This window comes from Lissotriton helveticus, chromosome 6 (genome assembly GCF_964261635.1).
Source record: "Lissotriton helveticus chromosome 6, aLisHel1.1, whole genome shotgun sequence".
Taxonomy (NCBI): Eukaryota; Metazoa; Chordata; class Amphibia; order Caudata; family Salamandridae; genus Lissotriton; species Lissotriton helveticus.
In genome coordinates this window covers 1,940,421,165-1,940,440,485 of record NC_136067.1, presented here as the reverse complement: position 1 = coordinate 1,940,440,485, position 19,321 = coordinate 1,940,421,165, and the positions used below count along the sequence as shown (strand labels likewise).

At 45.4% G+C, this 19,321-nt stretch overlaps 1 protein-coding gene across 1 annotated transcript in view; it reads right to left on the bottom strand.

Annotated features, from left to right (window-relative positions):
* The window catches only part of EPHX2 (epoxide hydrolase 2), a 587,345-nt gene that overhangs the window by 553,073 nt on the left and 14,951 nt on the right, over nucleotides 1-19,321 (bottom strand). Inside the window, exon 2 of the mRNA XM_078649944.1 lies at nucleotides 6,568-6,652. Coding sequence (XP_078506070.1) covers nucleotides 6,568-6,652 — 85 coding nt within the window. The remainder of the gene's footprint in view (nucleotides 1-6,567; nucleotides 6,653-19,321) is intronic.

Genomic DNA, 19,321 nt, shown 5'->3' with positions numbered 1-19,321 from the left:
CCACATGAAATTGACTGTTTCAACAGAAGTCAATGGGGGAAATATGTACTTCCGAGTACTTTTTAAGAATCTGCTGCTTACCCATCTGTAAAGTTGGCAGGTATGGAAAAAGGAGAAACGGGAGTAGCAGACAGATGTATAGCAGATCTAGTTTTTATCTACAGGCCAGTGAGCTAGGAGGGCTTAAGTCTCACTATCCTTACCCCTAGAATAGAACCAACAAGCACAGAGAAGTAACCAGGATTAAGGGAAATACATAGGTTGTGAAGGAAGGTGGAGGATTGAGGAAACTATACCTGTATAAGAACATGGAAGACACTTTTAAATAGAATCTACATCAAGGTAGTAAATCACTGGTGCTCGACAAGAAGTGTTTGTGTACTTAACTGTTTGACCAGGCCCTCTCTGCAAGGTCACCCCCAAATGTTCTGCCTTTACCCGCCACTTTTTGCTGAATTAATTTTTGATGGCCTTAGGATGGTGTGCACTTCAGCAATGCTAACCAGTGCTAAAGTGCTCAAGCTCGCTCCTTAAAACATGCTAAGATTGGCCTCCACCCAATTGGCATATTTAATGTACTTGTAAGCCCCTAGTATTGTGGTACTACATACACCCAGGCCCTGTAAAATAAATGATACTAGTGGGCCTGCATCACGGATTGTGTCACCCACTTAAGTAGTGTCTCAGGCCTGCCATCGTAGCCTGTTCGTGCAGCTTTAAACTGCCATTATGACCTGGCAAAGTAAACCTTTTGCCAGGAGCAACGCTTCCTTCTTTAATACCTATAAGTCACCCCTAGGATAGGGCAGGATGTAGTGTATGTAAAATGTTGGACATGCACATTTAAGATTTACATGTCTTGGTAGTGAAAAATTCGTAAATTCTTTTTTCACTACTGCAAGGCCTACCTCTCCCATAGGATCACACTAGAGTGTACTTATTACATTTAAAAAGCTGTAATTTCCAAATGTGAACAAGTAACCAGTTTGTTTTGTATCTTTAGAATTGTAATGATAAATCCAAACTTACAGACAAGTGGATTTTAAATTACAATTTTGAAAATGCCACTTTTAGAAAGTTGGCATTTTCCTGCCTTAGCCATTGATGCTTGAGACCTATCTCTGGGTCACATGACTGGGCGTAGCTGACAGTTGGGCTTTGTGTATTCCTCCAAGACAGTCACACCCAATAGAGAGCTTAGGTGTGCCTGGAAGGGTCATCAATAGCAGTAATGGAGGGGGAGCTGGCCACAGAACTACTTATACTTGAATAGGCTGTGTCCTGCCACCACACAAAGGGCTACATATCCCAATTAGTTAGTCTGGAACCAGTTAGGTAGGATTGCAAAGGTATACCTCTAAAATATTCTACCTCACTTAAGGGCACAACTGGGTATACATACTGGACATCAGACTTTTAAGTACACTTCTGGACCTGTGGATACTCTGCCAGGAAGAAGGACTGCTGTGCTGCTGGAACGACTGCCACACTGCTTGACAGCTTCTCTAAGGGAATGTCTGCCCTGCTGTGCTACCTTCCTACCTACTGCCCTCTGCCCAATGAGAAAAACTGAATCTACACCTCTTGAACCCAGGACTCCTAGAGTGGCGCTAAGGGTTAGTCTTCTGGCCTCCTTTCCTGAGCCACAGGAACATACCACACTCCCAACCACCTGCACCAGCACCCAGATCCAGCTGGAGCAAGCCCCTGGTCCCCAAGTGGTGCCCCTCAGGCACTGTTCCTTGTAAGGTGTGGGTGTGCGTGCACCTCTGTATCCCTGAGGGTGCAGTGCTATGTGTGAAGAGCACACACACACAGCACATCCCAAGAGAACATTTGTGCGCCGGTGAAAAAAACACTCCTGCACTTGCATTTCTTTTCTAAATATAGCACGGCTGTGGGGCTGATTGTGGGCCTTTTGAAAGTATTTATGTGATATGCAGCCCATGACGCTGTAAGAAAAGAAATGCATCAAGTTTAAAAGTATGACATGCGCTTTCAGATGTTCTTTAAAGCACCAGTTGTGTTTGTTTGTAGACTTGCTGCATTTCTTTTCCTAATGCAGCAAGGCTGTGGGGCGGATTGTTGGCCTTTCGAAAGAATTGATGTTAATCAGAAGACTTCCTGTACAGTTTGGTCCGATATTCAAGAAATGAAGAGCTGAGGACGTTACTCTTCATTTGGTTGCAGCGATATTGACCTGTTGTGCACGAGAGACTCGAGTTGTTCGCAAAGTAAGAAGCAGTCAATATGATGCTTGCTGTTTTGTAAGGGGATATATCAGGCATGCCAACATTTTCAAACCCAAAGGGTTAGATTTTCAAAAAAATATATAAGGGTAATGTACAGAGGTCATTGAGGCAGGAATAAAGACATTTGGACTGAGATGTTGTAATATGGTTCTGGGGAAGTGCCGTTTGTTTCTAATAAACTTTCATTGCTTCTGTGAAATTTCAGTAAAAGGAAGAGAGGCACAATCCTTGATTCAGTAGTAGAAGTGATTATATTTTTAGTCTTCCCGTTTGCAAATGTGCTCTTTCTTTCATATGAAACATATGAAAGAGCTATGCACAAAGTATTTATTTAAGTGTTTTCCTGTTGGAAAGATGATGGTGTGGCCATGTATTATAAGAGATAAAATGCCCTCTGCTTTACATGAGAAGGATATTGTAAGTTACCTTAGAGCTCGATAGTCATATAAATGAACTCGTGCCTCTACATGGCCATGGAACTCTTCGGTGACTCGTAGTATCCATATACTGTACAGCAGGGGGGTACTATATATTCTTGCCTCTGTATGTCTAAGATAAATTGACATTCTGGACCTGAGCTACAACATGTTTTACCCTGCATCACCTACTATAAACCGTATATCATAAATAAATCATCATTCTTTACCTGAGCTACAACACATCACATCAGGGGTAGCAAGCGCTATATATATATACAAACCTTTTCTCTCTTCCATTCCTCCACTATGCTTCTCAGTCCAAATAACAGACTAAATTACTTTTGTATTTCACAATACTAATTCACCAATAATCCTTTATGGGTTCTGGAGTAGAGTGCTACTCGCCGAAAAAGTGCCCCAAAGCCTCGTCAGGGGTAGTAAGCGGTATATAAATGCAATTACAATACAATACAGCACCTGTCATGGTCTGCATTTAACATAAAAACTTTCAAAAGGCAAACCATCAGCCCTGCATTTAGAAAAGAAATGCAGCAAGTTTTATATAGTGCAAACTCAAACCAAAAGTATTGGAGCTATTTACATGATTCAATATTTCTTTTTTTGGTATGTATGAGGAGATTAATTGATTTGCACAGAATCACAGGATGTTAAGCTGACTCGAGACTCAAAACCCATCTCCTAAGTCAGCAGCTCAAGCTTTAAGCCACAAACTTTACCACAAGAGAGGAAGCATTTTCACTACTATATACAACTTTATGCAACAAGCAACCATTGACAAAGCCAATAGTCCTGGCTTCTTGTAGGTGTAATGTTACTTGTATTATATATTTGAATGCAATGACAGAAGCAGCAAAATATCAGTCGGGTGGCACATTATGCGACACACAGATTTTTAGCTTAATTGCTTTAAGGCCATGCCCTTAATTGCATTGATCACATCCCTTTGAGAGACCCCCCTAGTTTTTTTCATCCCACTTAAAGCCCTAGTCTACATGTGCAGTTGGGTTCTTGGCACACATAACCCTGGCTGCAGCACACAGAGACCTTACTCTGCTGCACACAGAGGCAAACATTTGAGGGAATGTTGCCTTCAGTTCCTGGACCCTTGGTGAGGCCTGAGTGGGGCTCCACTGAAGTTTTTGGACTCTTTGCCACCGCAACTGGGCCAGGTGGTGCCGAACCCATGTCACTGGAACAGCCCAGCAACGCGAAATTTTGTGAGCCTTACCCTTCATGCTACAGCATCAACCACTCATGTGGAACAACACCATGAAGCACCAGGCCAACCATCTGCCATGCCAGCAGGATCTTCGTGCTTCCTGCAACGTCCTTCCGCAACTCTTCCCTCCTCCTCGCAGCCTCCACCATGAAGGGGCTTTTGGCGCTGGACTGAGAAGGTAACTTTGCAGCAGGACCAACCTGGTCCCTCTATCTGACCTGCGCTCCATCGCGGTTGGACTGAACTTGTGACTTTCTCCCAGTCCCACACAACCAGATAGTCATGGTTGTAACTTTGTGATTTTTGGTGCTATTTTACACCTAAATGTTCAAAAATTCATCACTCTGGTTTTACTCATTGGATTTTTGTTTTATGTGTTACATATTGCTCTATTTTTCTAAACTGGTGATAGATCCTTTTGTCATCTGGCCTCCTGCTCTGAGCCACAGGGATATAACAGGCTCCCAATCACCTGCACCAGCCCCAAGATCCAGCTGGAGCATGCCCCTAACTCCCAAATGGTGCCCCTGAGGTCTTGGACACTTGCTGTGGCCTCGGAGAGGCTGAATTTCCTGGTTACTCGCACAGCCCAGCAACACAAAGTTCCGTCAACCCAACCATTCTCGCTACAGCATTGACCACTCACATGTAGCAACACCGCGAAGCACCGGCCCGACTGTCCGCGAAGCGAACAGGTTCTTCGCTCTTCAGCGATGACCAACTGCAATGCCCTGCCTGCTCTTTCAGCTGCATCGACAACCGTCTGCAAAGCGTCCCTGCTCCTCGTAGCCTACTCCACCGTGAATAGGACTCTTGGCACTGGACTGAGAAGGAACTTTTAGCTGGACTAAACTGGTCCCTGAAACCAACCCAAGCTCCATCGTCGTCAATGTGAACTTGTGAATTTCTCCCGGTCCCACACGACCAGACAGCCGCAGTTGCTACTTTGTGGTTTTTGGCGTTATTTTACACTTAAGTCGTAAAAAATTCATATCCTTGATTCTACTGATTGGATTTTTTTGTTTTGCTCTAGTTTTCTTTATTACATATTGCTCTATTATTCTAAACTGGTATGGGATCCTTATATGGTGTGTTTTCACTGTGTTACTGTTTGGAGGTTTACACAAATACTTTACACATTGCCTCCGAGCTAGCCCTGACTGCTCTGTGCCAAGCTACCAGAGGGCTGAACACAGGTTAATTTGGAGTTTGCTTGTGACTTCACCCTGACAAGGATTGTGGTTGCCCTTTGAGGAGGGCTCACACCCCAGTCAACCAACAACCTAATTTCTTTCATTACCCAACAGCCTTAGGGCCAGATGTTGGAAGGCTATTACCGGTCGGTAACGGCCGAAATTAACGAATTTCGGCGGCCGTTACCGACCGGTAATAAGCTTTTCTGATGTAGGGGCTGAAAATAAGGATTCGGTAATTTACTGAATCGGTAATTTAAGGAATCAGTAAATTACCGATTTCCTAAATACCGATTCGGTAAATTACCGAATTCCTAATATAGGGAGCACTTAAATGAGTGCTTATCCCATGTTAGGATTCATTATTTACTACCAACTACAAGTTGGTGGTAAATAACAACAACAAAAAAAAGCAATTTTATGCAAATTGCTTCAGTGCCATGTTGCAGACATACATGCCCTTAGGGTATGTATGTCTGCAACATGTGCACCCATACACAATTGAGGGGTGCAACAGGGTGTCAAAGTGACACCCTGCCACCCTTCAATGTTTTCCCCCATTTACCGAATCGGTATTTACCGATTCGGTAATTGACATTCATTCCTATGGGCCTCCAGGCCCATAGGAATGAATGGCAATTACCGAATCGGTAAATACCGATTCGGTAAATACCGAATTTTACAGAATCGGTAAAATGTACCGAAAAATTATCTACATACTATTTACCTATTCTTAAATACCGAATCGGTAAAATTCGGTATTTAAGAATAGTATTTACCTACATCTGGCCCTTAGTCTCCAAAAGCAGTTAGATGGCTCAGAGAAAAGCACTCTTAACAGCCCCAGGATAACCACCATACTAGAGAAAAAAAATAAGCAAGTGAATAACTGTTTTCGGAAAGATTATTAAAAGCATCACCTGCATGCCCTGTGGTTGCCAGAGCTTCTTCTCTGGTGTTTTATGGCACCCTAAGGTGTATTCAGGTATGCTGTGGTGACCTTCTACCGCCAATGGGAGTGACGACGAACAACGCATATTGACACATGCATCATCGCAACTACATTTTCTCACCCATATTATATTGCACCTGTAGCAACACAAGTGAGGGTAAACTTACAATTAAAGTCCATGCCTCAGATAGCAAGTTAATTTCCAAACTCACCATAGATAAAATAATTTGAGTCCCTGAAGATATGCACTGCCTTACATGATGAAACAGCCTATGTGCAAGTATAGGATTTATCACATAATTTGACAATTATATTCAATATTTGATGATTTTGTAATTATGTTTTTTTAACTGAAGTAAACATATTTGATGATAATTAGAGGATTATATGATATATTAAATTTTGCACAATATCTGGCGGGTGTTAAAATGGTTACAAAGAGCTAAAGATAGCTTTTCACATTCTTCTACTCCATGTATGTCCCATCAAAATGACATTTTTCTTACAGTACCTCTGAAAGTGTAATTTGTCCTTTTTCAGATCTTGCAATAGGACTATCTGGGCCAATTTTGGTATAGAGATCTCCGATAAATTTTCTGGAGAAAAAAAAACAAGAAAAAATACAAAAATAGCATGAATTATTAACGAAATTCTCAAAGTGACCATGTTCCTATAAGGAAGCCCTCCTTTGGCGGCAGGGGGCAGGCAGTCTTGCAGCAGTGACGCTTATCAAGGCATGTCATACATTAATGCTAGGAAATTTCCAGTCCACTGCTGGCAATCTTTAACATCACATTTACCTGACAAAAATAAAGTCATGCCTAGCTGTGAAAGAACACCAGATTGCTCTTATATAAAAACAATCCCGGGGAAAAAGCAACAGTATATCGAAAAATCCTAAAAGGTAGTTAGTTAAAAGTGTTTGCTTACATAACAAATTGGTCAGCATTTTGCAGCATTTGTCCCCTAATGTGTAGCTCATGCCATTACATGACTTGAGAATACCATATATAACACCAGAACCTACATATGTAATATAATTACCAGTGACATCACATTGGAAAAATAGAGTCTTGGGGCCCGATGTAAGTCGCCAATTACCGGTCGGTAACGGCCGATTTTGGCCGTTACTGACCGGTATTTGGGTTTTGCTATGTAGGGGGCTGAAAATGACAGAATCGGTATATTTACCGAATCGGTAAAATTACCGATTCAGTAAATTACCGAATCGGTAAATATACCGATTCTGTAATTCCAAATGTAGGTGGCAGAGTTTACAGTGCCCCAGGCCCTTAGAAATTCGTTATTTACCATGTAATACTGTTGCATGGTAAATTACGAATTTCTGTGCACATGCACATCTGTGCATGTACACCTGTGCAATGTGACACACATATATGCCCTTAGGGCATGTATGTGTGCCACATTGCACACAAGGCAAAAACGGGGGTGCTACAGGGTGTCAAAGTGACACCCTGTCCCCCTTGGCAATTCGGTATTTTTACCGATTCTGGAATTACCGAATCGGTATTTGCCATTGATTCCTATGGGCTTCAAGGCCCATAGGAATCAATGGCAAATACCGATTCTGTAATTACAGAATCAGTAAATACCGAATCATACCGATTCGGTATTTTTTACCGAATGAATACCTACATCAGATTTACCGATTCATGAATACCGAATCGGTAAAATTCGGTATTTATGAAGCGGTAAATCTGATTTACCTAATGTTTTCAGGAAGATTGTTCACAAACCTGCCTTTATAAAACTACAAGAGACCTGTTTTGTAACTCTCTAAGGGCCAGATGTAGGTAAAACTTATTTACCGATTCTTAATTACCGAATTTTACCGATTCGGTAATTAAGAATCGGTAAATAAGAAGTGGGGGTATGTAGGAACATCCAGATGTTCCATTTACCGAATCGTTAAGAATCGGTATTTACCGATTCGGTAAATACCGACCGGTAATGCTCCATTCATTCCTATGGGCTTTGAAGCCCATAGGAATGAATGGGGCATTACCGGTCGGTATTTACCGATTCGGTAAATACCGATTTTGACAAGGGTGCAGGGGGTGTCACTTTGACACCCTCTAGCACCCCCACAAAAGGTTCAGGGGCCATATGGCAGGCATACCTGCCCTAAGGGCAGGTCTGCCTGTCATATGGCACAGGTGTGCATGCACACATGTGCATGCACACCTGAATCGGTATTTTAACATCAAATACAATTTGATGGTAAAATACCGATTTTGTAGGCCTTGTGGGACTCAGAAGAGTCCCACCTACATATCAATTTTACCGATTCTGTAAATATACCGGTCGGTAAATTTACCGACCGGTATATTTACCGACCGGTAAAACCCTACCTACATCTGGCCCTAAATGTTCCTAATTTGCAGATGCATTAGTAAGGGTTTCATTTACCATCTTCTCATCAGTTTTACTCTCCCAGTTTCTTTTTGCAACTATTACTGTCAATGACTGAGAAACAGACAAAAATGAGTTGTGAGGGTGATATTAGCTGGATCCTCAAGATTCAGACACTCGAATATGGAGTATAAAAATATTGTGGCACCGAAGTATGGTGATCCAGGTATTGAGAACCAAAATATCCTGAAGGTAAGTGCACGTAGGTAAGTATAGATTCACTATTCTTAGCTTAACATATGTTTTAAATATAAGAAATCCATACTTACCCATGTATATTCACTTTCATCATATTTTGGTTGCCGATTTAGGGCACAATATTTTTGTGCCAAGATATTTATATCTTGGTATTCCAGTGGTACACAAGACCCTACACACCAAGTGGGGGACCAACAGTATTGTGCTCAAAAGTATATCTTTATGCACAGTTTCATTGTGTTTAAACTCATTTAGTCATTTGGCAAGCCTTTAAAGATTTGAAAAACGGGCTCCGTGAATACCAAAAATCCATTTTGTGGTCACAAACCTCTAATTTGGAAATCGCAGGGTTTTTGACTGAAAAATCAGTCTGATATATAGCCCCAAATGTCTATCAATATATTTCCAAAGTACATCCAAGTAGTAAACATGTAAACAAAAGTATGTGTGTCTGCTCGAATTTCAATCACGTTTTTATTGACACTGTGGGCCTCATTACGATGTCACAACATAATTTCGGGCACAAGATCACCCGACAAGGACTCAGCGGTCCCCACAGCCCAATTGCGATACTACCGCCATGCAGACAGTCGTAAAATGCTTTATACTATTGCGTCTTATGCAGCTGCCCAGGAAAAGGACTGCTACACAAGCCACAATAGTAAAAAAGTATTTTGAAAACATTAATGCACCGTGTGGGGGCCCTCTAAGTCCCTTTTTGACAGCGTTTTCATGTCATGGGACAGCGATGTAAAGGCTTTCAGAAACTGACATCCTAATCCCTATGGCGGTGCCTCCCCAGGCACCGCCTCCATTGTAAGGATTAGGCTCCAACTGCCGCCCCAATGGTATATTGAGGCTGTTGGAGGTGGCAGTTTGTCCCCTCCCCCCAAATCACTCTGACTGCCGGTATTGTAATCTGGAGTTCGGACCGACATGTCGGCAGACCTTCACCGACGGCCAGTCAGTGGCGGCCGCCTGACATCGTAATCGAGCCCTATGTATTGCATCACTTCACTGCTTGTATAGTGGAGAAGTGTGGCTCACTGGTTAGAGGAGGCAGACCCTGAAGCAGAGGTCAGACCCGGGATCAGGGTTCAATTCCCGACGCGGCAGGGTCTTGAGCCCAAATATCCACGGACTCGATAATTCTCGTTTCGGTGCCTACTCGAATCATGGGTTCACACTCTGCAGCTCTGGGCATTAGCCTGCTTAATCTCCACTACGCCCCCCCCCTCCCCCCGTGGCGGGATGCCTGGCTTTCACCTTGGGGAAGCCAGGACGGGTTCCCAAGGCAAGCGCCGAGATGCCTACGGGCATAATAATAATAATAATAACAATTTCACTTATTACAACAGAGTTGTTTATGATTACCAGACTTCTAGCAGCCCTCTGTGATAAATATATTATCTACTTTCTTTTTTACTTCAGTATACTTCATGATATTTTGGTTGTCACTATTTGGGCCACAATATTTTCGTATCACAATATTTAGAACTCGGTATTCCAGTGATATGTGAGACTCTACACACCAAGTAGGGGGCCAACAGTATTGTGCTCAAAACTAAGTATATCTTAATGCAGTTTAATTTTATCTTAGGACATGACTTACTGGTGACTTAGTAATCATGATCTCCTGTTAAAAGAGGGGTTCTAATATCTTTTTTTAATTTTTTTTTTATTTCAAAGTATATTATTGAATTTTACAAACAGGTATATTCGCTTTACAGTTACAGGGTACTAGCCAAGTTTGGCTGGTGTTGTCATGATTATAGGTAGATGGTATACATGTTAGGCTGTACCCCTTTCTAATGTCTTGCTAGAAGATTAAGGGCAGCTGAAAGAGAAGGAAAGAGAGAAGAGAAGAAAGGGAGGAGATAGTTACAAGAAGACTACTTTAGCAACGGGCCTAGTCTGAGCTTGTATCGCTTTGTTTTGCGGACAGCCGTCCCCCCCAAGTGATCTCACGGGGGTTCATAGAGGTCCAGATACTCGTCCATCAGTTTCCACATCCCCCTAGTAGCTGTCCTCCAGGGTAAGTTTTGCAGTGTGATGCTATCAGCGCCCCTGAGGTACGTCACCCAATTGAACCAGACTTTGAATGATGTCTTAGCTGTAGCTTTCCAGTTGGACAGGACCATTTTCACTGCCGAGGTCAATAGGAGGTCTATCAGATCCCTGTCATGTTGTGAATCAAGTGTTGTGGTCATGAATGCGGTGGTGAACAGGACCTGGCTCTACTCTGGGCCTCCCCCTCACGTAACAAAATCTCCCCAGTACTATCCCAAACAAAATTTTGCCCTCTAATATCTTAAAGACCTAAATATAGTTCAGTGGTTTCAAAGTAGGAAGCTTTTTGAAGACCAAGCAAATCTGGGTCAACAACACTCTTTCCATTAGTTGACCCAGGAATGAGTAATTTGAGATTGGACTATTGTCAGCTGGGTTTTCTGAATCTATAGGGTTCTTCACAAGTGATTAAAAGTAGGCGATTTTTAAGTCTGAGGGGTAAGTGCTTATTATATCAGCAAGTTAGTGACAACCGTCCTAGACGGAGTAGTTGCATTTATGGAGAAACGGATGCTCTTGAATGATTTTGCAAGGCAGGAGTCTGACAGTGAACTGGAATAGCCACTAGCCTTCGCCAGATCCTCAAATTGAGAAAATGAGGGTTGACTGAATGAGACAAGAATGTGATGTGTGTTGATTAACGGGTTCTTCTGAATCTTGCCCGAGTGTCTAAATGGAGGGAGTTCTGCTTCTGAGGAGATGATACAGTATACTCCCTTTAGAAAGAAGATCATCCAGTTTGATGGTCCATCTACTCAACCCTCAAGTTATGTGATGCCGATACTCTATCACCATCGTCCCTCCAAGAGGAAGGTTGTACTGAGCTCATAACCTATCACTGAGCTTGATTCCAGTCTGATCTAAACAATCTGCACCTCTCACCCACAGAGTGGTGCTGTCACCTAAAACAGACAATGGCACATGGACCTTCTGTCCTGTGTATCCATGGACTATCTAGGCTCAAGGATATCTAAAAGATCTTTGAATACTAAATCTGCACACTTTTTCAGCAACTGTATTCTTTAGATCATTTGTTACATTTGGCGGAGCCTAAACATTTCTTAATTGTTCCATAATTTGAAAAAACTCAATGTTGACGAACTGAGAGTAAAATATTACAGAAAAGTCTTTAGGGTCCTGGTGAGCCCAATACAATCATTGCACCACCCAGGACTCACATTTGAATCCAGAAAAGTAAAACAATGTATTAAAATAGGAGTTAATTTTCCAATGCTTTCTAACAACAGAAGGAAAATGTACCATAATAAAATAACCACTGTGGGAGCTTCTGTAAAAACTGATAAAATGCAATTAGCAGTTTGCCATGCTTGAAAACTGAAGCCAAAGAAAGGCTTCCTCGCTTCGCATACACAGGTCCCCTGATAATCGTCCCACTGAATAGCCGTGATTAATATGCCATGAAGCCCGCAAGGACCATAGTTATTAATGGGTACAATTTGTTTATGCTCCCATTAAAATACTAAGAGGGCACACATAATGAAATTGTGGCATCAGACAATTGCAAGATCTAAATAATGGGCTATTGAAATTCTCAGTGGGTGAATTGCTTCCTAGCAAAAGCACCAGAACCTCCTGAATGAGAGAGACGTTGGTCAATCCAATAGGGAATTTGTATTGGAGGAATTCATTAATTGGAAAATTCAAGTGGAACACCGCTGGGAATTTTGGAGCAGAGAAATCAAAGCAATTTTCAATAAACTGAAAATCTTTCCTACGTACTGTACAAATGTTTATAAATTCTACGCATATGCAGTTGAGCACCCTACAGAGAAAGGGACCGCCCTGCGAGTTCACAAAAATATTAAATGCCCATCAATATTCAGAACGTTCCCCAGTCAATCTGAAACCTCCTGAGGCGGAAGCCGGAAGCGCGACCGGATGATTTTAAAATATTGAAATTCTTTGTTTTTCACCTGTGTACTTAGCTATTTTAATTCACTCACCATCTGATCCACGTTCCCCGCGCAGCCGACTTAACGCTGCTGCGGTAGGACACCGATCAATTTCACCTCCTGACGCCACTCCGGCGAGTGCCGAGGCCACGCCCCTTTACAGAGGCCACGCCCACCTCCGCCGCGCATAAAAAAGGCGCCGAATACAAGCGTCTGCCCAGTCAATCTGAAACCTCCTGAGGCGGAAGCCGGGAGCGCGACCTGATGATTTTAAAATATTGAAATTCTTTGTTTTTCACCTGTGTATTTAGCTATTTTAATTCACTCACCATCTGATCCACGTTCCCCGCGCAGCCGACTTAACGCTGCTGCGGTAGGACACCGATCAATTTTACCTCCTGACGCCACTCCGGCGAGCGCCGAGGCCACGCCCCTTTACAGAGGCCACGCCCACCTCCGCAGCGCATAAAAAAGGCGCCGAATACAAGCGTCTGCCCAGTCAATCTGAAACCTCCTGAGGCGGAAGCCTGGAGCGCGACCTGATGATTTTAAAATATTGAAATTCTTTGTTTTTCACCTGTGTACTTAGCTATTTTAATTCACTCACCATCTGATCCACGTTCCCCGCGCAGCCGACTTAACGCTGCTGCGGTAGGACACCGATCAATTTCACCTTCTGACGCCACTCCGGCGAGCTCAGAGGCCACGCCCCTTTACAGAGGCCACGCCCACCTTCGCCGCGCATAAAAAAGGCGCCGAATACAAGCGTCTGCCCAGTCAATCTGAAACCTCCTGAGGCGGTAAGCCGGGAGCGCGACCTGATGATTTTAAAATATTGAAATTCTTTGTTTTTCACCTGTGTACTTAGCTATTTTAATTCACTCACCATCTGATCCACGTTCCCCGCGCAGCCGACTTAACGCTGCTGCGGTAGGACACCGATCAATTTCACCTCCTGACGCCACTCCGGAGAGTGCCGAGGCCACGCCCCTTTACAGAGGCCACGCCCACCTCCGCCGCACATAAAAAAGGCGCCGAATACAAGCGTCTGCCCAGTCAATCTGAAACCTCCTGAGGCGGAAGCCGGGAGCACGACCTGATGATTTTAAAATATTGAAATTCTTTGTTTTTCACCTGTGTACTTAGCTATTTTAATTCACTCACCATCTGATCCACGTTCCCCGCGCAGCCGACTTAACGCTGCTACGGTAGGACACCGATCAATTTCACCTCCTGACGCCACTCCGGCGAGCGCCGAGGCCACGCCCCTTTACAGAGGCCACGGCCACCTCCGCCGCGCATAAAAAAGGCGCCGAATACAAGCGTCTGCCCAGTCAATCTGAAACCTCCTGAGGCGGAAGCCGGGAGCGCGACCTGATGATTTTAAAATATTGAAATTCTTTGTTTTTCACCTGTGTACTTAGCTATTTTAATTTACTCACCATCTGATCCACGTTCCCCGCGCAGCCGACTTAACGCTGCTGCGGTAGGACATGATCAATTTCACCTCCTGACGCCACTCCGGCGAGCGCCGAGGCCACGCCCCTTTACAGAGGCCACGCCCACCTCCGCCGCGCATAAAAAAGGCGCCGAATACAAGCGTCTGCCCAGTCAATCTGAAACCTCCTGAGGCGGAAGCCGGGAGCGCGACCTGATGATTTTAAAATATTGAAATTCTTTGTTTTTCACCTGTGTACTTAGCTATTTTAATTCACTCACCATCTGATCCACGTTCCCCGCGCAGCCGACTTAACGCTGCTGCGGTAGGACACCGATCAATTTCACCTCCTGATGCCACTCCGGTGAGCGCAGAGGCCACGCCCCTTTACAGAGGCCACGCCCACCTCCGCCGCGCATAAAAAAGGCGCCGAATACAAGCGTCTGCCCAGTCAATCTGAAACCTCCTGAGGCGGAAGCCGGGAGCGCGACCTGATGATTTTAAAATATTGAAATTCTTTGTTTTTCACCTGTGTACTTAGCTATTTTAATTCACTCACCATCTGATCCACGTTCCCCGCGCAGCCGACTTAACGCTGCTGCGGTAGGACACCGATCAATTTCACCTCCTGATGCCACTCCGGTGAGCGCAGAGGCCACGCCCCTTTACAGAGGCCACGCCCACCTCCGCCTCCTCGCCCACAATAAATCATGTGCTTCCATCGGACGCGCAGCGGACGAGCGCAGCGGGTGCGACGATTGTGCGCCAAAGTCGCGCCTAAGGCAAGCCCGTCTGCGCCCGTCTGCGACCGAACGGGCCTAGGGCCGAGGCCACTCTACTCTGCCCGACTGCAACAATATTCTTCGGCGCAATTACATGGACTCCAAGGCCCTTGGCCGATTGACGCCTCCGTGACCAACTATATTAATAGTTTGGGACTGACTGCCTCAACCCCTTCTCCCTCTCTTCCTGCCCCGACCCACCTTTCCCCTCTCCCTCCCACTTCCCGCCCCGCCCACCCTGTTGGATCCAAACCCACTGTTCTCTCCATTTACTATCTCAATACGCGCTCTGCAGTCAAGCATTATCATGAACTCTCTGTTCTACTCGATCTTCACAAACCTGACCTCTTATTTCTTACGGAGACCTGGTTCTGCGATAGCTCCCTCCCTTCCCTATTAGCATCTCTCCCTGCCACTTACTACGCTCTCCGCGCCGACCGACCATCTGGCAAATCAGGCGGGGGCGTCGCTCTGATCGCTCGCAAAGAACTCCCCTTTCAGCCTCTTATTTTTCCCTCTATTGGCACCTCAGATTTCTTAGTTGTCCGTTCACTCTCCCTTAATGCACCTCTCACCTGTCTACTTATGTACCGCCCTCCCCAATCCTCTCAAATCTTCCTGGCTGGGTTTCAAGAGCTTGTGGCCACCCTAGCGGTCAACAACTCCTCCATCATGGTGCTAGGTGACTTCAACTTTTGGCCCTCCGACCCAGCCGAATGCTTCACTTCCAAAGAATTCTCCGATACTCTTCGATCTCTTAATTTTACCTCTCATGTCCTCTCCCCTACCCACATTCGGGGCTATATCCTCGACCAGATCTGGTCCTTAAACTGCCCCATTGCGTCCCTATCCATTTCCCCCTGTTCCTGGTCTGACCACTTCCTGATCTCCTTCTCCTTACAACTTGGCCCACCCTCCAAACCCTCGCATCCCAAAAACATCTGGGTACGCTCCTGGGGCCGGGTGGATGCGGCCTCTCTAGCCACCTCTCTTTCCTCCTCCAGGCCAGACTTACTTGGTCTGCCCATCTCAGAACAAGCCGACTCCATTAATTCCTGGCTCCTGTCAGGTTGTGACTCCCCTTAGGCGAGTTTCTTCCAGACGTATGAACGATTCCAACCGCTGGTTCAACGAGGAGCTGAAGGCTCTAAAACTTACAGTCCGTCACGCCGAACGAGCCTGGAGACGACAATACTGTCCCATCCTCAAAGCCCAGTACACTTCCCTCCTGTCGCAATATAAAAAAACTATCCTGACCACCAAAACGGACTACTTCTCCTCGAAAATCTTAGCTGCCGAGAACCAGCCCAGAGAAATTTTCTCTATTGTCCACAAACTCGCTTATTCTGACAGAACTACACCCAAACCTCCCCCGTCACAATCCTTATGCGACTCCTTGAATACTTATTTCTTGGATAAAATCGCAAAAATCAAAGCCAATATCCCCCCCCCTCTTCTTCCTTCCTCAATCCCCCCTGCCCTCCTCCAGAGGCCCGTCTTGACTCTTTCCCTCTCCTAACGGAAGAATCCTTTCTTTCCCTTCTTTCTCTGGTCAAATCAGGGTCCCCACTTGACCCGTGTCTTTCCTATATTCTCCGGCACATCTTCACGATCTGCGCTCTACCCCCACTTACCTTTCTCAACAGCTCCCTGTCCCAGGGCGTTGTTACCCCATCTCTTAAAACAGTTATAATTCTCCCTATTCTTAAGAAACCCGGCGCCGACCCCTCTGCTCCCGTCAACTACCGTCCCATCTCTCTCTTACCCTTCTGAGGGAAAGTACTGGAGCGACATGTGACCAGAGTCCTCACTACCTACGTGGTAGAAAAACGAGTCTTAGCCCCCCGTCAGGCCGGATTTCGCCCAGCTCACTCTACCGAGTCTGTAGTGTTATCGGTCCTTGACAACCTTAGAGAAGGATTGGACACCAATCTCCCCCAGGCCTTGGTCCTCCTCGACCTTTCCGCCACCTTTGACACAGTGGACCATTCCATCTTACTTTCCTGTGTCGGGGCGGTTGGGGTCGGCGGCTCGGCCCTGGTCTGGCTGTCCTCCTTCCTAAGAGACCGTACCCAAGCGGTGCGCCTGGGCGATTTCTCGGCTGAACGACGGAAGGTATTATGTGGGGTCCCTCAGGGCTCCTCTCTCTCCCCACTACTATTCAATCTGTACATAGCCCCCCTCATCTTTGCTCTTCAGCAAATGGAGGTCTCCGTATACAATTATGCCGATGACCTCCAGCTTATATTCCCCCTATCTCAATCCCGTGACTCTAAGTCTAATTTCCAATCTACTATGATCTTCATCTGGGACTGGATGAATTACAACCACCTGAAATTAAACCCAGATAAAACAGAGCTGGTTTTGACAGGTGGTTGCACCAGTCCCTGGTCCCCCCTCTTTTGGCCCCCCTCCCTCGGTCCCCCTCCGTCCCCCTCCTCCTCTGTCAAAATGCTCGGGGTCAAGCTCAACGATCAACTCACTCTGCACTCCCAGGTGAGCTCAGTTGTTTCCTCTTCCTTTCTCTCACTTCGCATTATCCGCAAGGTATCCCGCTTCTTCTCCTTCACTGCCCTAAAACTAATCACACTAGCTATGGTTGTCTCTCGTTTAGACTAAGGCAATGCCCTATACCACGGCATGCCCGCCTATAGCGTACGATGACTGCAGCTGGTTCAGAACCAAGCCGCCCGCCTTGTCTACAATCTGGCCAAATCCCATTACGTCACCCCCCTCCTGAAATCCTTGCACTGGCTCCCCATCCGCGAACGCTCCCAGTTCAAGGTGGGTTGCATCACCTTCCAGGCTCAGCTAGGCTTTGCCCCTGCTTTCATCTCCTCGGAGATTAAAGCTTATACCCCTGCTAGGGAACTGCGCTCATCCTCTCAAAACCTGCTGACAGTCCCCCGCTTTCGCCGTAAAAAATGGGGAGGCTCTAAATTCTCCACACTCGCCCCCGCCTTTTGGAATGCCCTCCCAGCCCACCTCAGATCCTCTACCCAATACTCTCTCTTCAGAAAGGCACTAAAAACCTTTCTATTTCTACAAGCCTTCCCCCAATAATCCCTCTTATCTTTCCCCCCCCCCCGCCCTCGGAGGCCTCAGTAAACTGCAGCGCCATGAAACCGCCAGGTGTACCCGCGCTTTAGAAATAAATTAAACTCAAACTCAAACTCAGAGATAAAAGTGAAACTGATGTTAATCATTTACACAATACACGTGAAATAATTTCTATTTCCAAGTGGCAGCATTTCTTATGCCAATCACACATCTGTTCTGTCAAAACATAAACAAATTATGGGTTTGAGACTCATTTTGGCGGTCACTAACCGGATGCTGATGGAGATTCGTGCACTAAGGTGAATAGGTTGGAGACCAGGCTAACTTTATAAATTCTATGAAGACTTTTAAGCTAGGAGCTGCCGACTAATTCCTGAGCGCTGCCATTTGGTTGATGGTAGAGGTGAGGAGTGAGACTGCAGTTTCTGTTGTTCAAAGTGAGGGCGTTTCTAGATCAGGCCTTCACATTGGTCTGTTCCTTGTAAGGCGGATGGCAGCCAGGTGCAGAAACCTCACCGACCACTGTGTCCATGTTGTGGGCGCTAAAGCTTGTAGACCATTCTAGTGCTACCTGCTGCAAGAAGCATCAATTTACACAAAGGCTGTGACTGGAGAGCAGCCGGAGATGGACACTTCAAAGAGAACCATCCCAAACCGGTTCTGAGGTTTGAGACAGTGGATCCACAGCACCTGCCACAAAAATAAATGTGCATAAAAGTGGAATCCAAACCAACCCACTTTACTCCAGTTTTAAGGTCTCTGAGTGTGACCATCGCTGGTGTCTGCGTGACACCCAGTATCCCAGAGGTGAGGTGACATCACCTGATGTCTGCAATTTCTACTGGTGAAGTTCAAGGTCTGCCTATCGCCTAAAGGGTTGTCTGCCTGCTGAAAGGAACAGGAATTTGCAATGGAATAGGTCTCGCATTTACAAAACTCTTGTAAATCCGAGACCTCTTGCATTGCAAATGCTTGTTTGTCTAAGCGCCCATGCAGCGCTCTCACTTTAATGTTGCCCGCTCGCTGCCCTTACCTTAGACGAGCCACATCTAAAGAAACTCAAGCGGCCGACATTAAAGTGGGAGTGTCAACTTCACAAACAAATGCTTTTTCACTATAATGTCGACCACGTCCATTTCTTTACACGTGGGTTGTGTATAGAAAAGTTGATATTAAAGTGAAAGAGCACATGGGGTGCTTTAAAAACAAGCAAATATATATAATATTGTGCTGGACCCAGAGGGAGAGGATATGGCTCAGAGGTCAGAGCTACCGACTCAGGAGCTGGGACCACTGTTCGAGCCTCAGCATCGGCTCAACCTCAAATCACTTTAACAATGTGTCCAGGTTAGGGAAGATATATTACAAAAA